This window comes from Anguilla anguilla, chromosome 17 (assembly GCF_013347855.1).
Source record: "Anguilla anguilla isolate fAngAng1 chromosome 17, fAngAng1.pri, whole genome shotgun sequence".
Classification (NCBI taxonomy): domain Eukaryota; kingdom Metazoa; phylum Chordata; class Actinopteri; order Anguilliformes; family Anguillidae; genus Anguilla; species Anguilla anguilla.
The window spans coordinates 15,082,921-15,105,235 of NC_049217.1; the positions used below are offsets into that span (position 1 = coordinate 15,082,921).

At 46.0% G+C, this 22,315-nt stretch overlaps 1 protein-coding gene across 1 annotated transcript; it reads left to right on the forward strand.

Moving 5' to 3' along the window:
* Positions 1–8,294: 8,294 nt before the first annotated feature.
* LOC118217407 (kelch-like protein 10) lies at positions 8,295–19,894 on the forward strand. Its single transcript, XM_035399376.1, has 6 exons — positions 8,295–8,405; positions 14,740–14,901; positions 16,368–16,857; positions 17,605–18,222; positions 18,653–18,802; positions 19,548–19,894. Exons 2-6 carry the CDS (start codon positions 14,777–14,779, stop codon positions 19,860–19,862), a joined length of 1,698 nt encoding a protein of 565 aa, XP_035255267.1. The 5' UTR covers positions 8,295–8,405; positions 14,740–14,776; the 3' UTR covers positions 19,863–19,894.
* Positions 19,895–22,315: the final 2,421 nt, after the last annotated feature.

Sequence of the window (22,315 nt, forward strand, 5' to 3'; positions counted from 1 at the left end):
GTCAGAACATTACCTTTTTTGCAGTTATGGTCGAGTTTACCCTCTTTGTTTAAGTTTCATGCACTTTTGTATTTATGCTAACTATTTCTCAATGGAGAGTTTATTGTATTCTGTCATGAAACACTTTGGGCTATATGTTTCTTTGATTACAAAATATTCTTCAAACAACAACAATAATAATATAATAATAATAATAATAATAATAATAATAATAATAATAATAATAATAATAATAGCACAGTGAGCTTGAATGAAGATCATTGTGGTCTGAAAGTCAAGGATGTACAGAGATAGTGGACCTCCATTACACTGAAGAAAACAATGTCAAATAGTGCAAATCTTCTAAACAAACGCCAGTTTTGGGCCTAAAGCCCTGGCAGGCCATTGAGAAGTGATGTGGAGAGGAAGGGCCGTTGAGGTCAAACAGAACTCCATGTTCCTCTTTACCTCCTCAGTGCCCTCAAGCTTCTCCAGCTCTTCTGCCACTGTCTCCGTTCACACGAGAATTTCACTTCCTTTAATTTCAGAGACGCACAGCCCTGAGGTGGTACAGGTGCCTTTCTTACTAGAAGACGCTTGACACCTGGAGAAAGCAATGACCTAAAACAGAAAAGTGATTCAGGGCTTTCTTCCAGGCCGATGGCTACAGTCCAATAATAATCAAGACATGGGCTGGAACACAACTATAAAACAGTCCTTTTCCCCAAGATTGGATTTTTTTTTCTTTTCTCCCCAGGAACAGTCGTTTATATTGTTCATATGACAGTAAAAGAGAAGCATTCAGCAATATAAACTGAGATCCATGTTTGGGACGAAGACATATTTTAGTTTTCAGTATCTAGTCATGATTCTAGGCTTCTGATTGCCTTTGAAGTCTTTGGAGATAGTTATTGGCGTTTTGGATCACAGTTGTGCCAATGACAGTCAAGGAACTCTTTATGAAGCTGAGAAATAAGAAGAAAAAAAGTCAGATACATAGGCTAAATGTTAGGCCTACCGAAATCTGTTTGGAACCTAATTTTTAAAAAGAGCTAGCATTGGTGGGCTCAGTAATCGCAAAAGGCCTGGTAAAGGAAGACCTCTACAATTGATGACTGAAGAATTCTCACCATCTTGAAGAAAAACCCACAAACACCTATCCGACAGATGAGAAACATTCTTCAGGAGACAAGCACGGATACTTCAGTGACTACTGTCTGCAGAACACTTCACAAACAAAATAACAGAGGATACACTGCAAGATGGAAATCACTAGTTAGCCACAGAAAACAGGATGGCCAGGTTACAGTTTGCTAAGAAGTACCGAAAATAGCCTGCAGAATTCTGGAAAAATGGCAAGAACGTGTAGAGCGATGGCAAAAACAATGTGTGGAGGCCAAAATGAACTTCCCAAGATCCAAAGCACCCCCACTAGTAGGGTAGTTATGGTTTGAGCATGTTTGAGCTACCACAGGTACTGGCTCTCTTGTCTTCACTGATGATGTAACTGTGGACAGCAGCAGCAGAATGAATTCTGAAGTGTAGAGAAGCATCCTATCTGCTCAACTTCAAATGCTTGTAAACTGACAGGATGGACTGCATCCTGCAGGACGGCAGGACAGTGCTTCATCCTACAGCAGCATAATGATTGCAAACATACTGCTAAAGCAAGAAAGGAGTTTTTAAAGGGCAAAAACTTGAAAATCCTTGACTGGTTTGCGATGTATAAAAATATCCTTAAATAAAGATGAGAATGTGCACTTTAACCACATATGAATTGTTTAATTACAAAGTACAGAGGCAAATTAAGAAAAAATATGACTTTGTCCCAAACGTCCACCTAGAGTATATACAGACAGACACTGGTAAGGGGTCACAGGGAGGAGTAGTGTTTGTTTGAGGAGCATTGTAGTGAAAGTCTGCGTTACCCTCAGAACTGTTCAGAGTGAGCCAGCTATCTATAGCTTCCATATGCCTCTCTATCTGGACATTATCTCATATAAAGCTCCACCCTACATGTTCTTTTACTCTCTCTCTCTCTCTCTCTCTCTCTCATTGTCTCTCGCTCCCCTCCTTGTTTTACGCACTAAATATTTCCCTTTTATAAAAAAGGTGGGTGGTGCAGGCTGCTTGAAAAGCACGTTTTGTATGAATGATACAGATTTCCAGTTTACATTCAAAACAAACCACAAAGAACAAGTAGTACAAATTTTTTCACCGCATTCAGAACGGGGGAACAAGCAAGCTTTCTATATGCAGTCAGGACATGGGTTTCTCACCAATTTTCTATAGAGTAAGCTGCAACAGAACAAATTGTTTATTGCACCCCTGGAGAGGTCAGGAAGTAGAATATACTGGTTCTTGTTGACAAATAATACCCGAGCATGTCCTTTTCAAAAGTGAACAACAGCCTTTTCCCTCCCTGATAGAAGGCTTACAGTAAGCTGGCTTTAGTTCAAGCTAAACGTGTGAGAACATTTTTCAGTCCGGCGCTTTCACAAACAGACTCACGAACCCTGCCAACGGAGCTCCAGCTCGCTCCCAGAATCCCTCAGAATGAGGGCTTGAGCGCTAACACATCACGCCGTTTCAACACGATAGCCGCGTTCAGCATTTGCTCATTTATTTATTTATGTTAAAATCAATGATTCAATTAGCATCGTAAGATTGCCAAGTGCGCCCACTTCCAATGCTTTCACACTGGGGTGGATTGTGATTGGCTTGTAATGCTGTGGAACAGGTTTGGATGTTCAATTAAAATATTTCACTCTAGACGAGGCCTCACATTTGCCAATTAAAAAAGTGTTAGTTCATTTCTGGAACATGGGGAATCCAAACATCCAGAAAATACATTTCTTCTATATTTCTGAAATGGTTCTCTCTGCAATTAGGAAAAAGGCTGTTGAAAACAATAACAATAATAAATTGTATTTGATCAGCAATATTTACAGATTTAATGCACTGCACAGAATGAAAGATGGAATTACACAATTGCAATCAATACTAATAGAATTAGACTTCCTAAACAAGAAATCTTAATACCCCAATACACAGAACACAATTAGCAATTATTGTGGTAGTACACAGTGAATACAGGGTATATCCAGGTATATTGTACAGACATGTCGGAATACTATGTGACAGGTGGTCATTTCGCTATAATGGCCATTTTAAAAGCCACATTCAGTATAGCGACACAGGTCAAATATATAAAAGATATAGCAATATACCAACTGTCTATTCACAATACCCTAAAAATAAAATAAGTAAAGCAGACGGTACATGCTGGAACAGTACACAGAAATGATGTAAAAACATGACTAAACTGTATACCGCTGCAGAGGGGTAAAGAAAATAGTTAATGAGATAAAGATATATAACGAACGCAGCTTGTTTCCACGTAGCAGGGGTGACACAGCAAATTTTACCCCCATTTGTGGAAGGCACGTTTGCACAGATAGTCACAAGGCTCACTTCACAGTTCAGGTGAGTCTCCACCAATGAGCAGCTCGCACAACCTGCGTAGCCACGGAAACCATGGCCACCCAACAATAAATAGAGGCCTCCTGCATTTTGAATAATGCCCTATTTGAGAAAAGGAGCTGTTGGTTGAGCGGGTGGGTTGGACCGCGAGAGTCGTGGGGGAGCCGCGTAGCACGGTCCCCAGCGATTAGCTCTATCTGCAGGGTACCGAGCGGGCTGGGGTGGTTATCGCGCAGGGCCTGCTAGGGGACCCACCTCGCTGGGTACTGCACTGCACTGCACTGCACTGGCATCCAGTCAAGCCCTGCGTCTGTGAGGTCAATGGGTACAAGCTGAAAAGAAAAATATGAGGAGGGTTGACACACAGTCAGTTCAAATGCTTCCGATTACACAGTTAAACACTATCAAACAGTATCAATGTTAAACTGCATTCAGGCTATTTTTAATAGCAGTAAGGTAGTGGATAGAGTACATGGTGGTTAGTGGAGCAGTTCGCATACAGTGTGGTGCCCTCTACTGGCCAGTGCTGAGTTCTGCAGTAAGGCCAAAGGTGCTCTAGGTCCCAGCCATTTTGTGTGGTTGCCAGTTACCACGAAGCATCTGAAAGGCTAGAGCATAACTGTAACCGAAAAGGAAATCTACTTTAAAACTTTGGCCAGCGTTTGGATCCGAGAGCACAAAAACAAGCGAGCGGGGACCTCTCCTGGCTCCTGGGCTTGGCAACTCAGGGGACACTCCTCTCCCTCCAACCCCCCTTCCAAAATCTCCTGGTATCCTGCCAGCTCTGCACCTGAATCACAAAGCAGAAAGGAAATAAGGGCTTGTGTAGCTGGCTCCTCACCCACAGCATTTCGCGGTGGATCATTAAAGGCTTAATGTTCTAAATCAGAGGGCTGCCTGGTGTACGGCAGAGCCAGTCTTACAGTCAGACAGCCGGCGTTCATTTCCTGTGCTTCTTTTTTTTATATGTGTGAACTTGCCACCCAACATGGGGCTGAGCACGTCTAGTTCCCACCCTAATTTATAACAGCCAACTGTCCGTAACCGCAGTCGCGTTCATGCACAAACTTCACAGCCGATTTAGGAGGGTGCAGACAACCGCAGTTCTCTGAAACGTGTGGTGTCGTTTGTTTCTTTTCACTCCTCAGACTAAAACTAAGCTTGCATAGAGTGGAGTCGGAGGAGGACCTTTCGTATGCTGCTATAAGATGCGGTCCAGGGACGCCCAATTGACCAGCGGGGGTCGCTAGATGGAGATAAAATGCAGACCACTAACCGACCTGTCGAACCCTGGGTGATGCAATCACCAATTGTGCGTCCTCCAATAGAGCTGGCTACCGGCTGGGCAGTGCTGGCGTAAAAAGCGGGCATCGTCATTAAAGATCAGTATCTACCAACCTGGGGGATTGGAAGATACGGGCATCGTCTGGAACGGAGGGGATTTATGCGAGCGGTTCGGAGACTGATCTCACTCACATTGGAGCTAATTACAGGGCATGCATACTGTTTAGCCCCTGAGTGGCTGTCACGGGCAGTGCTGTGGAGGTGGTTCTTCTCAGGAACAGAAAACCACTAAATGCCAAAACCTTCCAGGCACCAGTATAAACCGAGCCCTCCACATCGTAGTGCAAGGTTATGCAACCTCGTGGAATTATGACAATGGTACAGATGTGCTAAACTCTAACTTATCTGCGCATGTAAGAGAGAGAGATAATTCTTTTTATTTCATACAAAACACAAGCATTAGTGCACTCATTTCCATATTAAAATATAAACCAGATTTTATATGTTACATTATATTCATCCATCCATTATCTATACCCACTTATCCTGGGTAGGGTCATGGGGGGGGGGGGGGGGGGGGGGTGGTGGTATGGGTTCTGGAGCCTATCCCAGCGTGCATTTGGCGAGAGGCAGGAATACGCCCTGGACAGGCGGCCAATCTATCACACCATCCACTCACACACTCATACCTATGGGCAATTTCGAGTCTCCGATTAATCTGCCTGCATGTCTTTGGACTGTGGGAGGAAACTGGAGTGTCTGGAGGGAACCCACACAGACCCAGGTAGAAAATGCAAACTTCACACAGAAAAGCCCAGGCCGGATTCGAACCCAGAACCTATACAGGATCTTGCTTCCCATTGCACCACCGTGCCGCCAAAAACAGGACCCTGTTCAGTGACCCTGTATGAGCACATTTACTGGAGTCAGTTTATCCACGCTTGGTGATCTGAGAATAAAGAATGAGCAAACTCATTGCAAAGACTGAATGAAAGCCAAATAGCTAGGATTATATCTTCACACAAAAAATGTCTCCTTCAGACAGCACAGGGGTTAAGGTCAAACAGAAAAGAAACAAAGCATAAACAACATCAACAAACAGGCTAATGTTCCAGAGGGCTTCTTTGGCGAGCCTGCTAGCAATGCACGTTTAGCCCAAGGCTAGGACTGTACCTTCATTAACAGGCCGGAAGAAGTGAGCAAGCAACACTTGGGCTAATAAATTAAAATCACCCTCAGCTGTGCCACAACTCTCCAGAAGCTGGAACTTCTGTGTGTGCGTGTGTGTGTGCGTGTGTCTGTGTGTGTAAAAAACTGGACCGAACAAATCAACCAATTTTATATTGCCGGATTCTCAATAGCGAAAGCCACTGGCTCAGCTGCCTTCACGCCAAGGATCATGGGATATAGGATGGCTCTCAATCCATCAAACGAAACGCTGACAGCTATGATCAATGTACCGGGCCCACTGGCAACATCACTCTCAACAATGAGACTCTCAGTGGTCTCCTGACAACCGTGGGTCTTTTCCGCAAAGAAAGCCTGACGGATACAGATGGGTTTTCCTCCCCCCCTGCCAGTCTGACCTTGATAATGGGATTGGGAGGAGAGTCTGAAGGGGGGCGGGGGCCGGCTGAGTGGGGGACTCCTCTGTAATCTCCCGATCATAAAGCCCTGTACCTGAAGACTGCATCTGGGCTGGGATGGTACCGCTTCAGCAGATTCTATCACGAATGCCCTTCGGGGTGCGTTTGAATTACATCTAAGCACAGATAATATGACCCAGGAGCCTTATAGATCATCATAAATACTTTTCCTCCCGCCCTCTCCGCCCCCCCCATATTTTTAGTGAGCGACAAGTTGAAGTTATGCTTCTTTTGGTAGTTGAAAAGTATTTCACAGTGTTCATCCAGGGAATGAACATGCAGTTATTCACTACTAGGTTAACTGATCTTGAAGGGATAAGGAACACAGTGACTGTGTTAGATTGCATATCCAGGATTACAATTTAATAATGACTATGTGTGAAATAATTCCTAATTCTTGATTGGGACAATTGTGCCAGTAAATTACAATAGCCTTCAGCTGTGCCATGACCCTCCAGGATCTGGATTTTGTGTGTGTCTGTGTGTGTGTGTGTGTGTGTGTGCATGTGCTTGTGTATGCATGTCTAAGCTCTGCGATGACCTGAAATCCTGTCAGGCAGGTAACCCTCCCACAGTGACCCATGTGACTGATTCATAATGAAATGAGGAGAGCAGGAACACAGTGGCTCGTGGGAACAGAGCTGTGCCCGCCTGCCGGTCGGTGGAATAGGGAGGACCTCAGGAGCCTGCGAGCCGGAAGCAGCAGGTCACACACTTAACACGTGTCACAAGCTCCTGGGGACTTCTATGTAGATGGCTGTGTATAACCTCAATTATACTGAAGGAAGGGAGAGGGGAAAAAAAACAGTGACAGTGTCCAGGCTACTGTCTGTGTTCACTGCTCCTCCTTCTGCTCAGCGACATTACACTGCTGGGAAAAGCATGTTTTATTCTTGAGTGTGTTTGAAATACAGCCTCTAGAGGGCAGCAGCTACCACTCAAAAACAGCAGAAGCTAATTTCTCGATGCCTCACAGCCAATCTTCTTACATCACCATATGAACGAAGAGACTTCTTCCAGCCTAAGGAACAGTAATAGTGCACGTTATTTTACACCGAATGTAAAATGGAAAAATACTTATGCAGAGTCTTGATTTTTAAGTTAATCACTTCCTCGTGTGCTCTAAATGAAGGTATATTCTTCATACGAAACAGAACACAAACAAACACACAAACAGGCAGACAGACAGCTTGTGACAAAGTAAGCTTGTGATTCTGTGTTACAATATGATTGGATTAGCTGAAAACTTCCTGCTTTGGCCTCTTTCCCTGGAGAACAAGGAGAACGCCCTGATCTACTAGACACTCTACCTTAAAACATAAACTGATATACAGTGAGAGAGACTGTGAGTAAATGTACTGAAGGGCTACCTGCTTAGTTGCTCCTTTAGTTTATCAAACTATGTCTGCAAGAGAGGTAATGCCCTGGATTCAACCAACACTCTCAGACTTTGACTCACAATGACTGTCTTTTCAATGCAAACACAGCTAATTGACTTATTTTTGGCGATCACTCAGCACACCAAAATGTGAGAAGAAAAACATAAGAATGGGCATTTAAATGTGCCAAAGTTGAAGACAAGGCAAAAGCAAAAATCTAGATCTGAATTCAATCAAAATTTACACTTACCTTTTGCTTGCAATTAAAATACAAGTGTTAATTTTTTTTCTTGGGAAACATAGTTTGGAGAGTTCAGCAGCGGCTGAAATTAATTCAACAAACTGTGTTTATGGTGAATAAAACAAACACCGGCATTTATTAGTGAAAGAATGTGAAATGCCTCTTGAATGAATCTCAGTGTGTTGCGTGGAAAACACCCACAACGAGCTATGAGGCGCAGTATTAATAATGGGAATAAATAATAAATAAGCCTGGAAACGAACCCAGGCTGCACATCAGAAACGAGAAACGGCTGGGCTCGCTCGCGCTTTTGTGAGTCACACTCTCTGCGGCGTGAAAAGGAGACAGTGAAGGACGAAGAAAGGAGGGAAGATGAACGGTAATGCTGTGAAGGTGTGTGAGCGAGTGTGTGAGTCGGGGTGGTGGGGGGGTGGGGCGCAGCGCTTTGTGGGGAGACCGGTAGCCGATTCGGGCTCCCGCCTCCTGTGACTCATCCAGCTGCAGCTCCATAAAAACCGGCGTGAAATATACCCCCAAACGACGGCGGCTTTTGTTCGCCGCAATAATGCGTCACGACGGCTTTCTGATCGGCGCGAGGCAGACTGCGGGTCTGCACTCCGTCTCTGGAGCGCTGATGCTGTTAGCGCACGGCTTTTTCACACTGTTAACCCCCTGCCACCATACGGACACACGTGCACACGTGTGTACATACAGCAGTGCACACCGTCTATGGACCGCTAATTAGAGGTGATGCTGTTTGCGCACACATTTTCGCTCTCTTAACCCCCTGTAACCACACACATACGTACACGTGCGTGCATACATGCACGTGACTGCATATATCATATGTCTGTATGTCTGTTCTGTTTTTTTGTTGTTGTATGTTTGTAATATGAAACTTTTATTTTTCTGCTGCCATCTTGACCAGGACTCCCTGGCAGAATAGATATTGTATCTCAATTGGACCTTCCTGGTTAAATAAAGGATAATAATAATAATAATATACACACGTGCATACAAACACATGAACATTTCACATTACAGCAGGGTGACAAATAGTGATCTGCAAAATCTTTATGTAAGTCAGTGGTTAGCTATAAACGCTAATACAGGGGTGTCCAATCTTATACAAAAAGGGCTGGTGTGGGTGCAGGTTTTTGTTTTCACCCAGCACTAAGACACCTGACTCTACTTATCGCTGCCTTGATTGAAGAACATCATGATTCCTCCATCCATCCATTATGTATACCCACTTATTCCTGGTCCGGTTCGCAGGAGTTGCTGGAACCTATCCCAGCATGCATTGGGCGAGAGGCAGGAATACACCCTGGACAGTACACTTGTCAATCCCAGGGCACACATACCATTCACTCACACTCTCATACCTAGGGGCAATTTAGACTCACCAATTCGCCTACCTGCATGTCTTTGGCCTGTGGAAGGAAACCGGAGTCCCTGGAGGAAACGCACACGGATATGGGGAGAAGAGGCAAACTCCACACAGAAAGGCCCCGGCTGGGATTCAAACTCAGGACCTGAGATGACCCCCTGCTAAGAGTTTTTGCACATGCTAAAGGTCTTAGTAAGTCAGGCCAATCATGTGCAGACAAGCTTTAATGGCACTTGTTTGGTGTGAGGGGGAGAGAGGAAGCGAGTGCAGGAAGGAGAGAGATGGAGAGAAAGAGAATGGTAGAGAGTACAAAGGTGTAGCACATGCCCTTTAGTGTAAATCTGTCAACAACGCTAGAGCCTCAGGAAGTCACACCAGACCGTTGACATGGTCTTTTGAAGGCAGAGAACATGTTCAGATCCGGTGCTCATGAGGTCGTGACCGTATGCACACCAGAGCCACGGAAACAACATTTCCCAGAGTTCCCCAGGGGGAGGCAAAAGTGTGCGCTCTCATCTATCTGCAAGATCCATGCTCTATTAGGCCCCAGTACCAGACATGCATTTCTCAGTGAACAGAGGGAATGGAGCACACTTCCCGTAGTGCAGTTTACATTGCTGCACTAGATATGCCTGTTAAAAACCTCACAGGATTGCCTCAAAAGTCCAAACAGTTAGAAAAGAGCCTTTTAGGTGACACACACACACACACACACACAGACATGCAAAAAAAAAAAAGAATTTTTTTGCATTTTTTTCTTCACTAGGAAAAATCCTGACCCAGATTTTCTTTAGTTTCCAGTGTTTTGAAGCTGTTCAGTATGTGTGTACACCCACCCACCCACCCACATATATATGAAAAGTCTGAAGACAATACCAATACTGATTGTTTTCATTATTTTTTTTAAAAAAGTGTGTAGATATATCATGTAAGAGCACTAGCGTTAGCCACATTAATGGGTGGAATGGTAGATTCATTCAATTAATAGATGGCTTAATTTGTTAGCTGCCCAGATATTTGCAGATTGAGCTTTAGGAATACACAAATATATGAATAGTTGAAGCAATAAAGGGCGTGTTACCATATGATGGACAAACCACATGTTAACATAGCTTTCCATTTCATAAGAGTGTTTTAGAAATGTGCAAAAATGTAAAGTATTGTTCAATAAGAAGTGTAATTGAAGCATCTTAATGCCATTATTCTTTGATAAGTACTAAATACATAATAGAATGTACTCAGACGTTTGCTCCCCACTATATATATATATATATATATTCACAAAACACACATTCATCATGTTTCATCATATGATATGTTAGAAATCAAAGCATGTTTTTCCCTCCTGTTTTAATGTAAACCGTAGATGTACGGGAGCGCAGCAGGATGCAGGGTGTAATCAGTGTGCCAGCCTGCGCTGCTGTTTTCTGTGGGTGTAATTGCTTTGAGTCACAGTGACAGACAGGATGCCTGTTTCCTCCACTGCACTGCTCTAATTGAAAGGGAGCAAAGGGAGGTCCAAACCCTGACAGCTGCAGGGGGGGGTGTCTCTTATGATGGAGGAGGGAGGGAGGGAGGGAGAGAGAGAGAGGGAGAGAGAGAGAGAGAGAGAGAGAGAGAGAGACTGACAAGAGCGACAAAGATAAAGAACAAGGTGGGTCTCATGATGGAGGAGAGACAGAGAGAGAAAGAGAAAGAGAGAGAGAGAGAGACTGATGAGGGTGACAAAGAGAAAGAAGAAGAGAGGCTGAGAGACGAGTGAAAAGATGGTGATGCAATGGAGTAATTCAGAGTAATGCGTAACAGGACTGCATCATCACATGGAAATAATACCAAGCAGCTCCCATTTTTCATGCATCCTAGGATTTATTTTCTCGCAATGACATTTCTCGGGGGGAAAAAAAAAGGAAATGATGTAATTTCTCCTCTTTTATGAAAAAGAAAATCTTAAGGTAATTAATGTAAAGAAGGTACACAAGGTAAAGAATCCCCAGCAGTGTAGTTCCTGCTTCCTTAGATAGATCTGAAAGAGGAAATGAGAGATTAATGGATCTCTTTTATTGCTGCTTTTTAAAGACCAATTACACTGGTACATCTATCTCCATTAGCGGGACTGCAGAGAAACCAGTCTGACCTCTGAGGATCGAGTTTCTCACCGACTTATTTTTCCAGGTGGCCGAGGAGGTGGGGAGTGGGGGGTGGGGGGGGGGGGGGGGGGGGGGGAGAAGGCGGAGAAGAGAAGGCAATCTGGGCTCGGCCAGAGTCAGTCAGGCTTTCGCTTCCTGTCAAAGGTCAGAGGTCGGGACCCGGTAGTGAGCGGAGGCGTTTCGGCTTGGCTCTGAGGCAGCAGCGGACATTCTGGCTCGAGAGCCGCTGCGGCCTCCTCTGTTCTGTGTGCGGGGGTTTCGCAAATGCTACACAGAGGCGTTTATATTTACACAGCCCAGAATAAAAAGTGATCAAATGTCGGGGCTGTTCATCAAACTGTTTTCTTTTCTGGAATTTTTATTTAGCTTCAGGATGAATTCCAGCCCTAAACTCTAAGGGATGTAATAGATGTAATTATGGTAGAAATGGATTATGAGGTTTTAGAAAACAATTAATTGATTTGGGCCTCTGTCATTTTTACATTGAGTCACAAAGAGACGCAGTCACAGTTTTATGATTGACAGTAGAATTATTGAAACGAGAGATAATATTAATACTGCATACTGTTTTGTGTAATGGAATCATAATGGATATTTACAGACGTTGGATAGAAAAAAGTAATACCATGCTCACCGGCAGTCCTGCTCTATTTGTGCATCCCCGCAGATAAATTTGCACTCTGGGACCAATCATAAAGAGAGCATGGAGAGCCAATAGCAGAGTCATATGCAAATTAGGAATCAAAAACAATGTTAAAGCCATACATTCTTAAAGCAGCATGATGATAAAGGTTTGTGTGGACCTAACAAGTGCTGTATATTTTCAGGTGCAGGTTGTTTTCTTTTTCGTTCTGCCCTGTGTTTTTTTTTTTTTTTTTACCGGGTTACGGTTATCCAGGTGTACAATATCTTAGAGTTTTTTTCTGAAAGATTTGTGCACTTTCAGCCACCACATTTTATATTAATTTCCATAATTACACCATTAAATAATATTTTGATATCTGCATAGACCAAATAAATAAAAACGGTCAAATCGTCCAGGGTAAATTTGTGTCCTATTTGGCAAACAGTCTTGTCGCAATGATCTGAACAGGTCCGGGTGGCAGTGTAGTACAATGGTTTATGAAACTTCACTCGCAACTGAGATAGCAGGTTCCAGATATATCACTGCCACCCTTGAGCAGGTCATGTTACCCAAGATGCTTCACTAAATATCCAGATGTATGCAAAAAAAAAAGAAAAGAAAAAAAGAAGCTGTATATGTCTCTGTGGATTAGAGCGTCTGCTAAATGCTTCAGTGCAGTGTAATGTAATGCCAGGGCAACGGCACACCATGGGTCCACTGCCGCAGGACCGAATTGACTTTGTCCTGCCAGGGGTTAAGCCAGTCGTGCAGTATCAATTGACCCCACCCCAGTACATTATCTCCAGGCAACGACATGCCAAGCGCCCACTGGCTTTAAAAGAAAAGACAGCAGTTTAAAGCAGTCATCCGCATTAGGCCCTGACCTTGGAGCGAGCATGCGGAAAACTGTGCGACAGGAGGCTCGTATGCATATGTATTTATATATTCCTTATGCAGAGCTAAATTTCCACAGTACCTGTACAGCTGCACCGGTGGATCTACTGTTTAATGAGAAACTGGTGCCATCAGATAGAGAGCAGGTGGAGACTGAGGCTCGGAGAGCCAGTGGAATTCATTCATCCGTATCTCTGTTTTTGTTCAGCAGGAAATCAGGAATGGGGGGGGGGGGTCTCTTCTAACTTACTGTACGCATATGGCCGCCCCACACATAATAGTCAATATGATCTTTCACACCAGAAAACTTTCCGAGACATTTATTTAAAAGATTCCCCAATCATCACGAACTGCACAGACTGCGAAACACGTTGACGGCATTGAAATTGACTCCCAATGTTATTTTTCGTAAATAGGTCTCCATTTCCTCATTTCATTCCGAGCCTTGCCAAGTCGCAGCTTTCTCGGGATGTCGGAAATGTGAACGCCGTGCTTTTCAAACGACGTCTGAAATAATTGGCCGTGGAGACTGGCCCTGACACAGCACCACACAAAAATAATGGGAAAGTACAGTTGAAGTGCACAACGGAGCCGTCCATTTTCGATATCTACATTTCGTCGAGAATGCATCGTAAATTATTTAGGATAGACATTCCACCTTTGAAGAAGGTCTGTGGGGGTCGTGCCAGAATAGATCTGGTTTCACGTGGAAGAGTCCGAATGTGGAAAGCAAAGCTCTGAAGTAGATCACTTGTAATGCAATCAAGGTTTCTACTGGCACTACTTCACATGCACATGTCAAAAGCTTGAGTGAGTCAGTCAACCACGCAATTTAAAACATGCTGTAGATGTGCAAACCCTATAATGTTTTTTCTGTAATAATGTGGTCTATATAACCACTTGGAATTGCTGTTCAATTATGAGTGAATTACTATAGCATTATTGTAAATTAAATTTTGGAATGCACTGATAATGGCCTGAACTAAGGGAAACAAACGCATCCTTTTGCTTCGGCACTTACAGCACATTTCCAGCATGACTATGCAAAACTAACGCATCTATTTTTTATTTGCTTTGCTAACAGAAGTTTTGCATTTTATGGGACACTGTTTGCTGTTTTATTTCATTTTCATTGCTGAAGTTTCTCCATGTATGTATGGGCATACCATGTTAATTTTGAAGGGACATTTTAAGGGAGACTTTTTTTTCTTTCTTTTATATGCAGCAATAAATTTATTATTGTAAAGTTTACTGGAGAAATCATAGCACATCCCCTGTGTAAAACAGTGCATTTGCACATCTTTTTTCAGACCTGAGGCTGTACACATAAAACATTACTGACCCAAAAAAAAAAGGTCCTACTTCTGTATTTCACTGCTGGTGAATGGTGACACAGTTGGTGGTACCATGGTAGGATACCATATTTAACAGCACTTGTTGCTCTGTTATGTAATAATTAGAACATTCTAGAACATTGTACAAGTGGAAAGATACTGTTGCTATAGTTTGAATGTAGCTGTACCACAAACAAGAGGTACAGTTTCCCTTTGTCACTGGTAAAGGAATGGAAACTGGACATATGGCATAATTATCTATGTTTTCATTTAAAGAAAGTGTTACTAGACTGCCTTATATGAAATTAGAAGGTGCCAGTTCTTCACAGAACTTCAGGGAAGTTTCAAAGTGGTGGGAGTGAGAATCTGCCCGTATGGACTACACCATCTTAAACAAGCTGCGTCTGGAGGGGAAGCTGTGCGACGTGGTGATCGAGGTCGACGGCACCAAGTTCAGCGCTCACAAGGCCGTCCTGTCCGCCAGCAGCTCTTACTTCTGGTGAGTGACAGACAGTAAAGGCCTCGCACGATAGATCACGCTCAGCATGTTTGCGTCTTTCATGGGAAAGCAATGAGTGACGGGCATCCATCGTCATCATTATGATCAGGCGCTAATGCTGGAGGGGAATGCATGCCAAATCCCATGTTAGATCACCCACTTTTATTAAATGCATTTTGATAAATATGTACATAATAAGTACGTAATAGTAAATAGATATTTACGCATGTTTTTGTGTTCCATGTGTGTTTTAAAAAGCTGAATATTCAGAGAAATCCTGGATGAGAATAGCTATTCATCTCTCTCAGGTCGGACTTGTTATTCTCAATGGAAGTTAATGGTGTCCAATTTAGAAGCTTTTTATAAGCACAGTGAAAGTGCTACATATTTCCATAAATGCGCATGAATCCTAAATTGTGGCTTGCTGATGGTTGATGTGATTTACTGCAGTAAATGTCTTGTCTGGAAAGTATTCACATAGCCTGCATGTAACCTAAATGTGTTCTTCACAAAGCCTAAAATTGTGTTGACCTGAATGGAAAAAAGTACATTTAGCTTCTACATCAAACAAAAATGTAAAAAAAGGGCCTATTGTGAAAAAGCAGGTTTTGAATGAGAGCAAAATTGCCACAATGATCTCTATACGGAGGCAAAATCCATGGGCCTCAGGGTTTCCACAGCAACAGCAAAGTTTTCTGATGATGAAATACGGAGTTGGGAGCCAGAGGTTAAATGGAGGGCAGGAACAGGCTGCTCGGTGGCTCACCCTGTATAAGGCACTGTTCTAGTGCACGGATGGGCCCCATGGTCTGGTATAGAATGTGCCAGTGCTGGCTGTGACCAGCAGGGATGGGAGAGTTTCATCGGCTGGGATGACAATACCTCGTCACTGCGTACCAGTGACCCCTACTGGTGAGCCGGGTAATTGAAAGCCTGCCTGTTGAGCTGCACATGAAGTATCTCTGACTGTCTGTCCTGGCTTGAATTGTGAACTGCAGAGTGATATGAAGTGGTGGGAGACATCACACGTTTCGAAAGAGAGCACAAACTCTTCTGCGCTCTCCTGAATCCATAGCAAAGGTTATTACACATAAAAAAGTGGACGTTACAATTTGGGGAGAAAAAGGGTAAAAAAAAAAAAAAAAAACATTTCAAAAAGAGATGTGGGAAGGCTCAGGAAATCTGCACGACAGCGAAAAGGGAAGTTTGAGTGAATAACTTGCTAAATTAGACATAATAAATGTTGGGACTGGACTGGATTTGTGAAACGGTTAAATTTGAGCATGGTTTAATTGCTCAAAACTGTCTTCTGCCTCACCTCGGCCCAGTTGGCCAATTGTCTGCAACTGTTGCGAGCGAGGTGGCTGTAGAGACGTTTTATTGGTGTTCTTCAGAGAACACGAGGAGTGCCATTGGTCCCGTGGCTCATCGAAGCCACTGTTTTCGTGCGGCCCCCTCTCTCGCAGCGCGCTGTTCACCAGCAGCAGCGACGAATCGGAGCCGCAGGAGTTCAGCGTCTCGGGGCTGTCGGCAGACACCATGCGGCTCCTCATCGAGCACGTCTACGCCCACTACCCGACGGTCACCGAGGCGACCGTGGAGCCCCTCGTGCAGGCCGCCGTGGGCCTGGGCTTCGCGGGCGTGGCGCGCGTGTGCTTCGGCTTCCTGGAGGCCCGCATGTGCCCCCGGAACTGCGTGGGGATCTGGGGCATGGCCGCGTCCTACCCGCAGCCCGACCTGGAGCTCCGCGCGTACCGCTTCATCCTGCGCCACTTCGAGGAGGTGGGCCGCACCTCCCGGGAGTTCCTGGGGCTGCCCCTGCCCCGTGTCTGCGACATCGTCGGGGACGACGGGCTCAACGTCAAGGAGGAGGGCGTGGTGTTCGACGTGATCCTCCGGTGGATCGGACACCGTCTCTCAGAGCGCAAACCCTACATCTCTGTGCTGTTGCCCAAGGTAACCGAGATGGTCTTAAAGGCATACAACGCAGGATTTTTAGCCTTGCTGCGGTGCTGTTTACAATCAAGGAAACCTTCTCTTCTGTACCCAACCCCACACAATCACCTCCATTTTTATATTTTATATGGCTTTTATTTTCATATCTCTATTTTTTTGACAGTTGCCACCATTGAGAAAAAGCAATTCTAAGGTCGACTCTGGTTTTTGAACGAGACCTGTTGGTCATTTTGCTTCCTTGTGCTTCTTTGCCATTGCAGTAGCTAGCTAGCTACAAATGCTCAGCTGAAACCTGATCCCACCCCACAGGCTCTGTAGCCACACCCACCCCTCCTCACAAAGAAAAGAGCACCATGCCCAGAAACATCCCAAACACATTTTAGAAGAAGAAATACAAGCAGAGGAGCATGGATTTAGAAAATGTTTGCCAAGACAGAGATTGCCAGTGCATCAAAAATATGACTTATATGGCAAAAATCCTGCATAGTATGCCTTTAACATTTCTCACCACATCACTCAAAGGGACACATAAAATAACTCTTTCATACCTCGGATACTCATTTTAATGGTCTGGATTTTATGTGTTTTGTTTATGAAATATGGGTCTCAGTAAAAGTGCATACAGGAAGAAGAGGGAAACATAAATATGGATTCATTTGAAGAACAACGTGATTTAATATTTAAATATATGCATAGCGCTGCCAGTGCTTGCAGTCTGTTGCTCTGTCCGTCTGCCTGTCTGTCAAGGTGCGGATGTCCTTCCTGGATCCCAACTACTTCCTGCACAACGTGATGGAGAACTCGGTGGTGAAGGAGAGCCGGGAGTGCAGGGACCTGCTCACAAAGACCAAAAGGTTCCTGCAGAACCGCCTGGTCACCAGGCTCTTCAGTTCCTTAATCAGCGCTCAGCCCTGCCCGCCGCGGCTACCCCACGCCGTCCTGCTGGCCGTCGGGGGCTGGAGCGAACGCAGCCCCTCCAGCGCCCTGGAGTCGTACGACGTGCGGGCCAACCAGTGGGTCTCCGTGGCGCAGGACCAGGAGAGGCCCCGGGCCTACCACGGGGCGGCCTGCCTGGGCGGCTCCGTGTACTGCGTGGGGGGCCGCGACGAGGAGGAGTTCTTCAGCAGCGTGCGCAGGTTCGACACGGCGACGCTCACCTGGCACGAGGCGGCGCCCATGCACCTGCGCCGCTGCTACGTGAGCGTGGCGGTGCTGGGTGGGCGGGTCTACGCCATGGGCGGCTTCGACGGGCACGTCGGGCACAGCTCGGCCGAGCGCTACCAGCCCGAGGCCAACCAGTGGAGCTACATCCAGCCCATGCACGAGCAGAGGAGCGACGCTAGCGCCGCCGCGCTGCACGGCAAGGTGGGGCCGGCGGCCATATTGCAACAGGAAAGCTCCACTTCAGTTTTAAAAAGAAACAAACCTCATGCAAATCTGTTCCTTTGCGTCAGGAGCTGGATGTCACAATAAAATTATGAAAAAATGCAGGAGCCCGCAACACTATTAACGGCTTTTAGCAAACCACACGCATACTCAACAGAATGGAATCAGACCTTATTACATTAACGGCTTCATTTAACTTATAACCAAACATTTTAAAAGGACATAAAAAGATTTTACCAACACAATTGCCGATAACTTCTTCAGATTTGCTCCTTGAGAGAGATTCAAAACAAGACTGAGTATTCTTAGCCTGAGCATTCTTCACGACTTAAGAGAACAACCATCTGCCCTGCCAAACTAGCCCCAGCCTAATTACTTTTCACCTGGAGCTCATGTCACTGTCGTCCAGGTGTACATCTGTGGGGGCTTCAATGGACAGGAGTGTGTCTTCACTGCAGAGTACTACACCCCCGAGACCGACCAGTGGACCATGATCGCCCCCATGGGCAGCCGCCGCAGCGGGCTGGGCGTCGCCGCCTACGGAGAGGAGATCTACGCGGTGAGCTCACTCCCCGAGCCCGCCTCTCATGACATCACAATGGTGCAGAGGCGCTGTACTGTCCCTGGTCCGCCAATCTTAACCCTGTACGAATGTATGTGTGTAAGTATGCGTGATGGAACAGTGTCTGAGACTCAAGCCCACCACTCATGACATCACACTGGTACAAAAGCTCTCATGGTTCATGTCCGCTACTCATTACTATGACATCACATTACTATGGAAGTTTTTCTGGGGAAATGTGTTTTACATGTAGTCTGTCTGACAGTGTTCTGTTATGTATACTTGTACTACAATTGTACTCATTCATACAGGACTTGAAAAAAAGCCAGTTCTCCATTTTATTATATCATACTTGGAAGATGGAAACTTTCTGCATCATTTTTCATTTCATAAGTTCAATGTTTCAGCCAGCTCTATTTACCGTCAATGTATCATAACTGATAAAATTGATTCAATACCCCCACATGACTATAAAACTTTGTCAGGAAAATGGGGGGAAGAAACATTTTTTACTGTTCCGGAGATTTCCATTTTTACAAGGTTTTTCAAATTTTGCACAACACCGGCAATATGCGTCAATAAAGGCTCCACTTCATAAAACTTAAAGACAGCATTTCTCTGAACGAATTTGAAAACACAGTCTGAAACAATTGTTATTTTTGTCTGTCTGAAACTAACTGCATCGGAAAGTAAAATGTGAAACCAGTCGAAAATATGAAATGGAACGTCTGACCTCCGGCAGGTGGGCGGGTTTGACGGGGCCGTCCGTCTCCGGACCGCGGAGGCCTACTCCCCGCTGGCCGACCGGTGGCGCCCGGTCCGCGGCACGGCGAGGCCGTGCAGCAACTTCGGCCTGGCGGTGCTGGACGGGCGGCTGCTCACCGCCGGCGGCCTGGAGGCCTTCGCCACCACCGACTGCGTGCGCAGCTACGACGACGCGACCGGCAGGTGGACCAAAGTCAAGAGAATGAAGCACTCACGAGGGGCCCTCAGCTGCTGTGTGGTGTCTGACCTGCCTAACATAACCCAGTATACTGTACCCCGAAACTCCCTATAACCCCACCCCAACAACCCTGCCTAACATAACCCAGCATACTGTACCCCGAAACTCCCTATAAAACCCCACCACAACAACCCTGCCTAACATAACACAGTATACTGTACCCCGAAACTCCCAATAAAACCCCACCACAACAACCCTGCCTAACATAACCCAGCATACTGTACCCCGAAACTCTCTATAGGCCCACCCCAACCACCCTGCCTAACATAACCCAGTATACTGTACCCTGAAACTCCCTATAACCCCACCCAACCACCCTGCCTAACATAACCCAGCATACTGTACCCCGAAACTCCCTATAACCCCACCACAACCACCCTGCCTAACATAACACAGTATACTGTACCCCGAAACTCCCAATAAAACCCCACCACAACAACCCTGCCTAACATAACCCAGCATACTGTACCCCGAAACTCTCTATAGGCCCACCCCAACCACCCTGCCTAACATAACCCAGTATACTGTACCCTGAAACTCCCTATAACCCCACCCAACCACCCTGCCTAACATAACCCAGCATACTGTACCCCAAAACTCTCTATAGCCCCACCCCAACCGCTCTGCCTAACGTAACCCAGTAAACTGTACCCCAAAACTCCCTATAACCCCACCCCAACCACTCTGCCTAACATAACACAGTATACTGTACCCCAAAACCTTCTATAACTACATCCTGCCTAAAAGTCTGACAACATGAACCAACTCCTTTAACTGATGTCATGTCCCTGAACTCCTGCACTCCTATTAACAATTAAATACACTCCACAAAAAGCCTTTGAGGTTTCTCATTTGATGTCATGATCCTGTGTAAATTTATTCACATTGTGAAGAGAAAAATATCATTAGTTTCCTCTTATTTGCCATTTGCAATGTTAATGAGCAAACCACATGAAATAGTTCTGCTCCTTGCATGCTACGCTTGCTACTGCTCACAGAATTGTGCTCAAGGAAATAACAATCGCTGCTCAAACAACTATGACCCAACAAATTGCATGTATGTACACAAATATCATAGCTAACTGGTTGAATTTGTGTTTTTTTGCCTGTTTTGTAGGGGGGGGGGGGGGGGGTGCATTTTCACAGCTGTAGAGGCTCACTTATTAGAAGAATCACATGACTCTGCCAGGCGACATCACTCAATGTTTCCTGAGCAGCTTGGGCCCATTTCTCTTCAACAGATCTCCACTTGGGTGTGACTCTGGCCAGTCAGATCAGGATGTCCCAGTCCTAGTGCTCATGCCCCAGTGTTTACACCACCTTCAATTACCTCTCAGCCTTTACAAATCTGTTTAAGCTGCATTTAGCGAAGGTGTGATGAAATAAGGTAGAACAAACAACAAATCCTTTAGCCCGTTAGCACGTCTGTAGCACGTTAGCACATTTACGCTCATAATGTTTTGTTATGTAAACAGGAGGAAGGATCTACGGGTGAAATATGAAAAAAGACCAGAGCTGGTCTGTGTAAAGGTGACTGTATGGATCTTTCCCTCCCCGTAATTCAAGTCGAGGAGTGAGTGTGTAATGGTGGGGGAGGGTAGAGAGTTTTGGGTGACAAGTGGACACTGCTGACGGAGGAAGACTGAGGCAGAGTGACCTTGGAAGTGGGCCGGATGGGGTGGAATCCATACGAGGCGAGCGCAGCTGCACGGCCACCCAGGCTGGTCCAGCCCGTTAGCCGAAGCCGAGCAGTCTGAGGTGAGGATGAAGGTCAGGGTTAAGTCATCGGCCCATCGATCTACCGGACCCGGTCAATTGACAGATCCGACAGGCAGTGCACGGAAACGCTGCTCGTGCTGCATGGGCATGCCCATTGTACTGTACGGGCACACTCCCCACTGCACGGGCACACTCCCCATGCTACACGAGCACACTCCCCACTGCACGGGCACACTCCCCATGCTACACGGGCACACTCCCCATGCTACACGGGCACACTCCCCATGCTACACGGGCACACTCCCCATGCTGCACGGGCACACTCCCCATGCTACACGAGCACACTCCCCACTGCACGGGCACACTCCCCATGCTACACGGGCACGCTCCCCATGCTACACGGGCACACTCCCCATGCTACACGGGCACACTCCCCATGCTGCACGGGCACGCTCCCCATGCTGCACGGGCACACTCCCCATACTGCACGGGTACACTCCCCATGCTGTACGGGCACGCTCCCCATGCTGTACGGGCACGCTCCCCATGCTGCACGGGCACACTCCCCATGCTACACGGGCACACTCCCCATGCTGCACGGGCACACTCCCCATGCTGCACGGGCACGCTCCCCATGCTGCACGGGCACACTCCCCATACTGCACGGGTACACTCCCCATGCTGTACGGGCACGCTCCCCATGCTGTACGGGCACGCTCCCCATGCTGCACGGGCACACTCCCCATGCTGCACGGGCACACTCCCCATGCTGCACGGGCACACTCCCC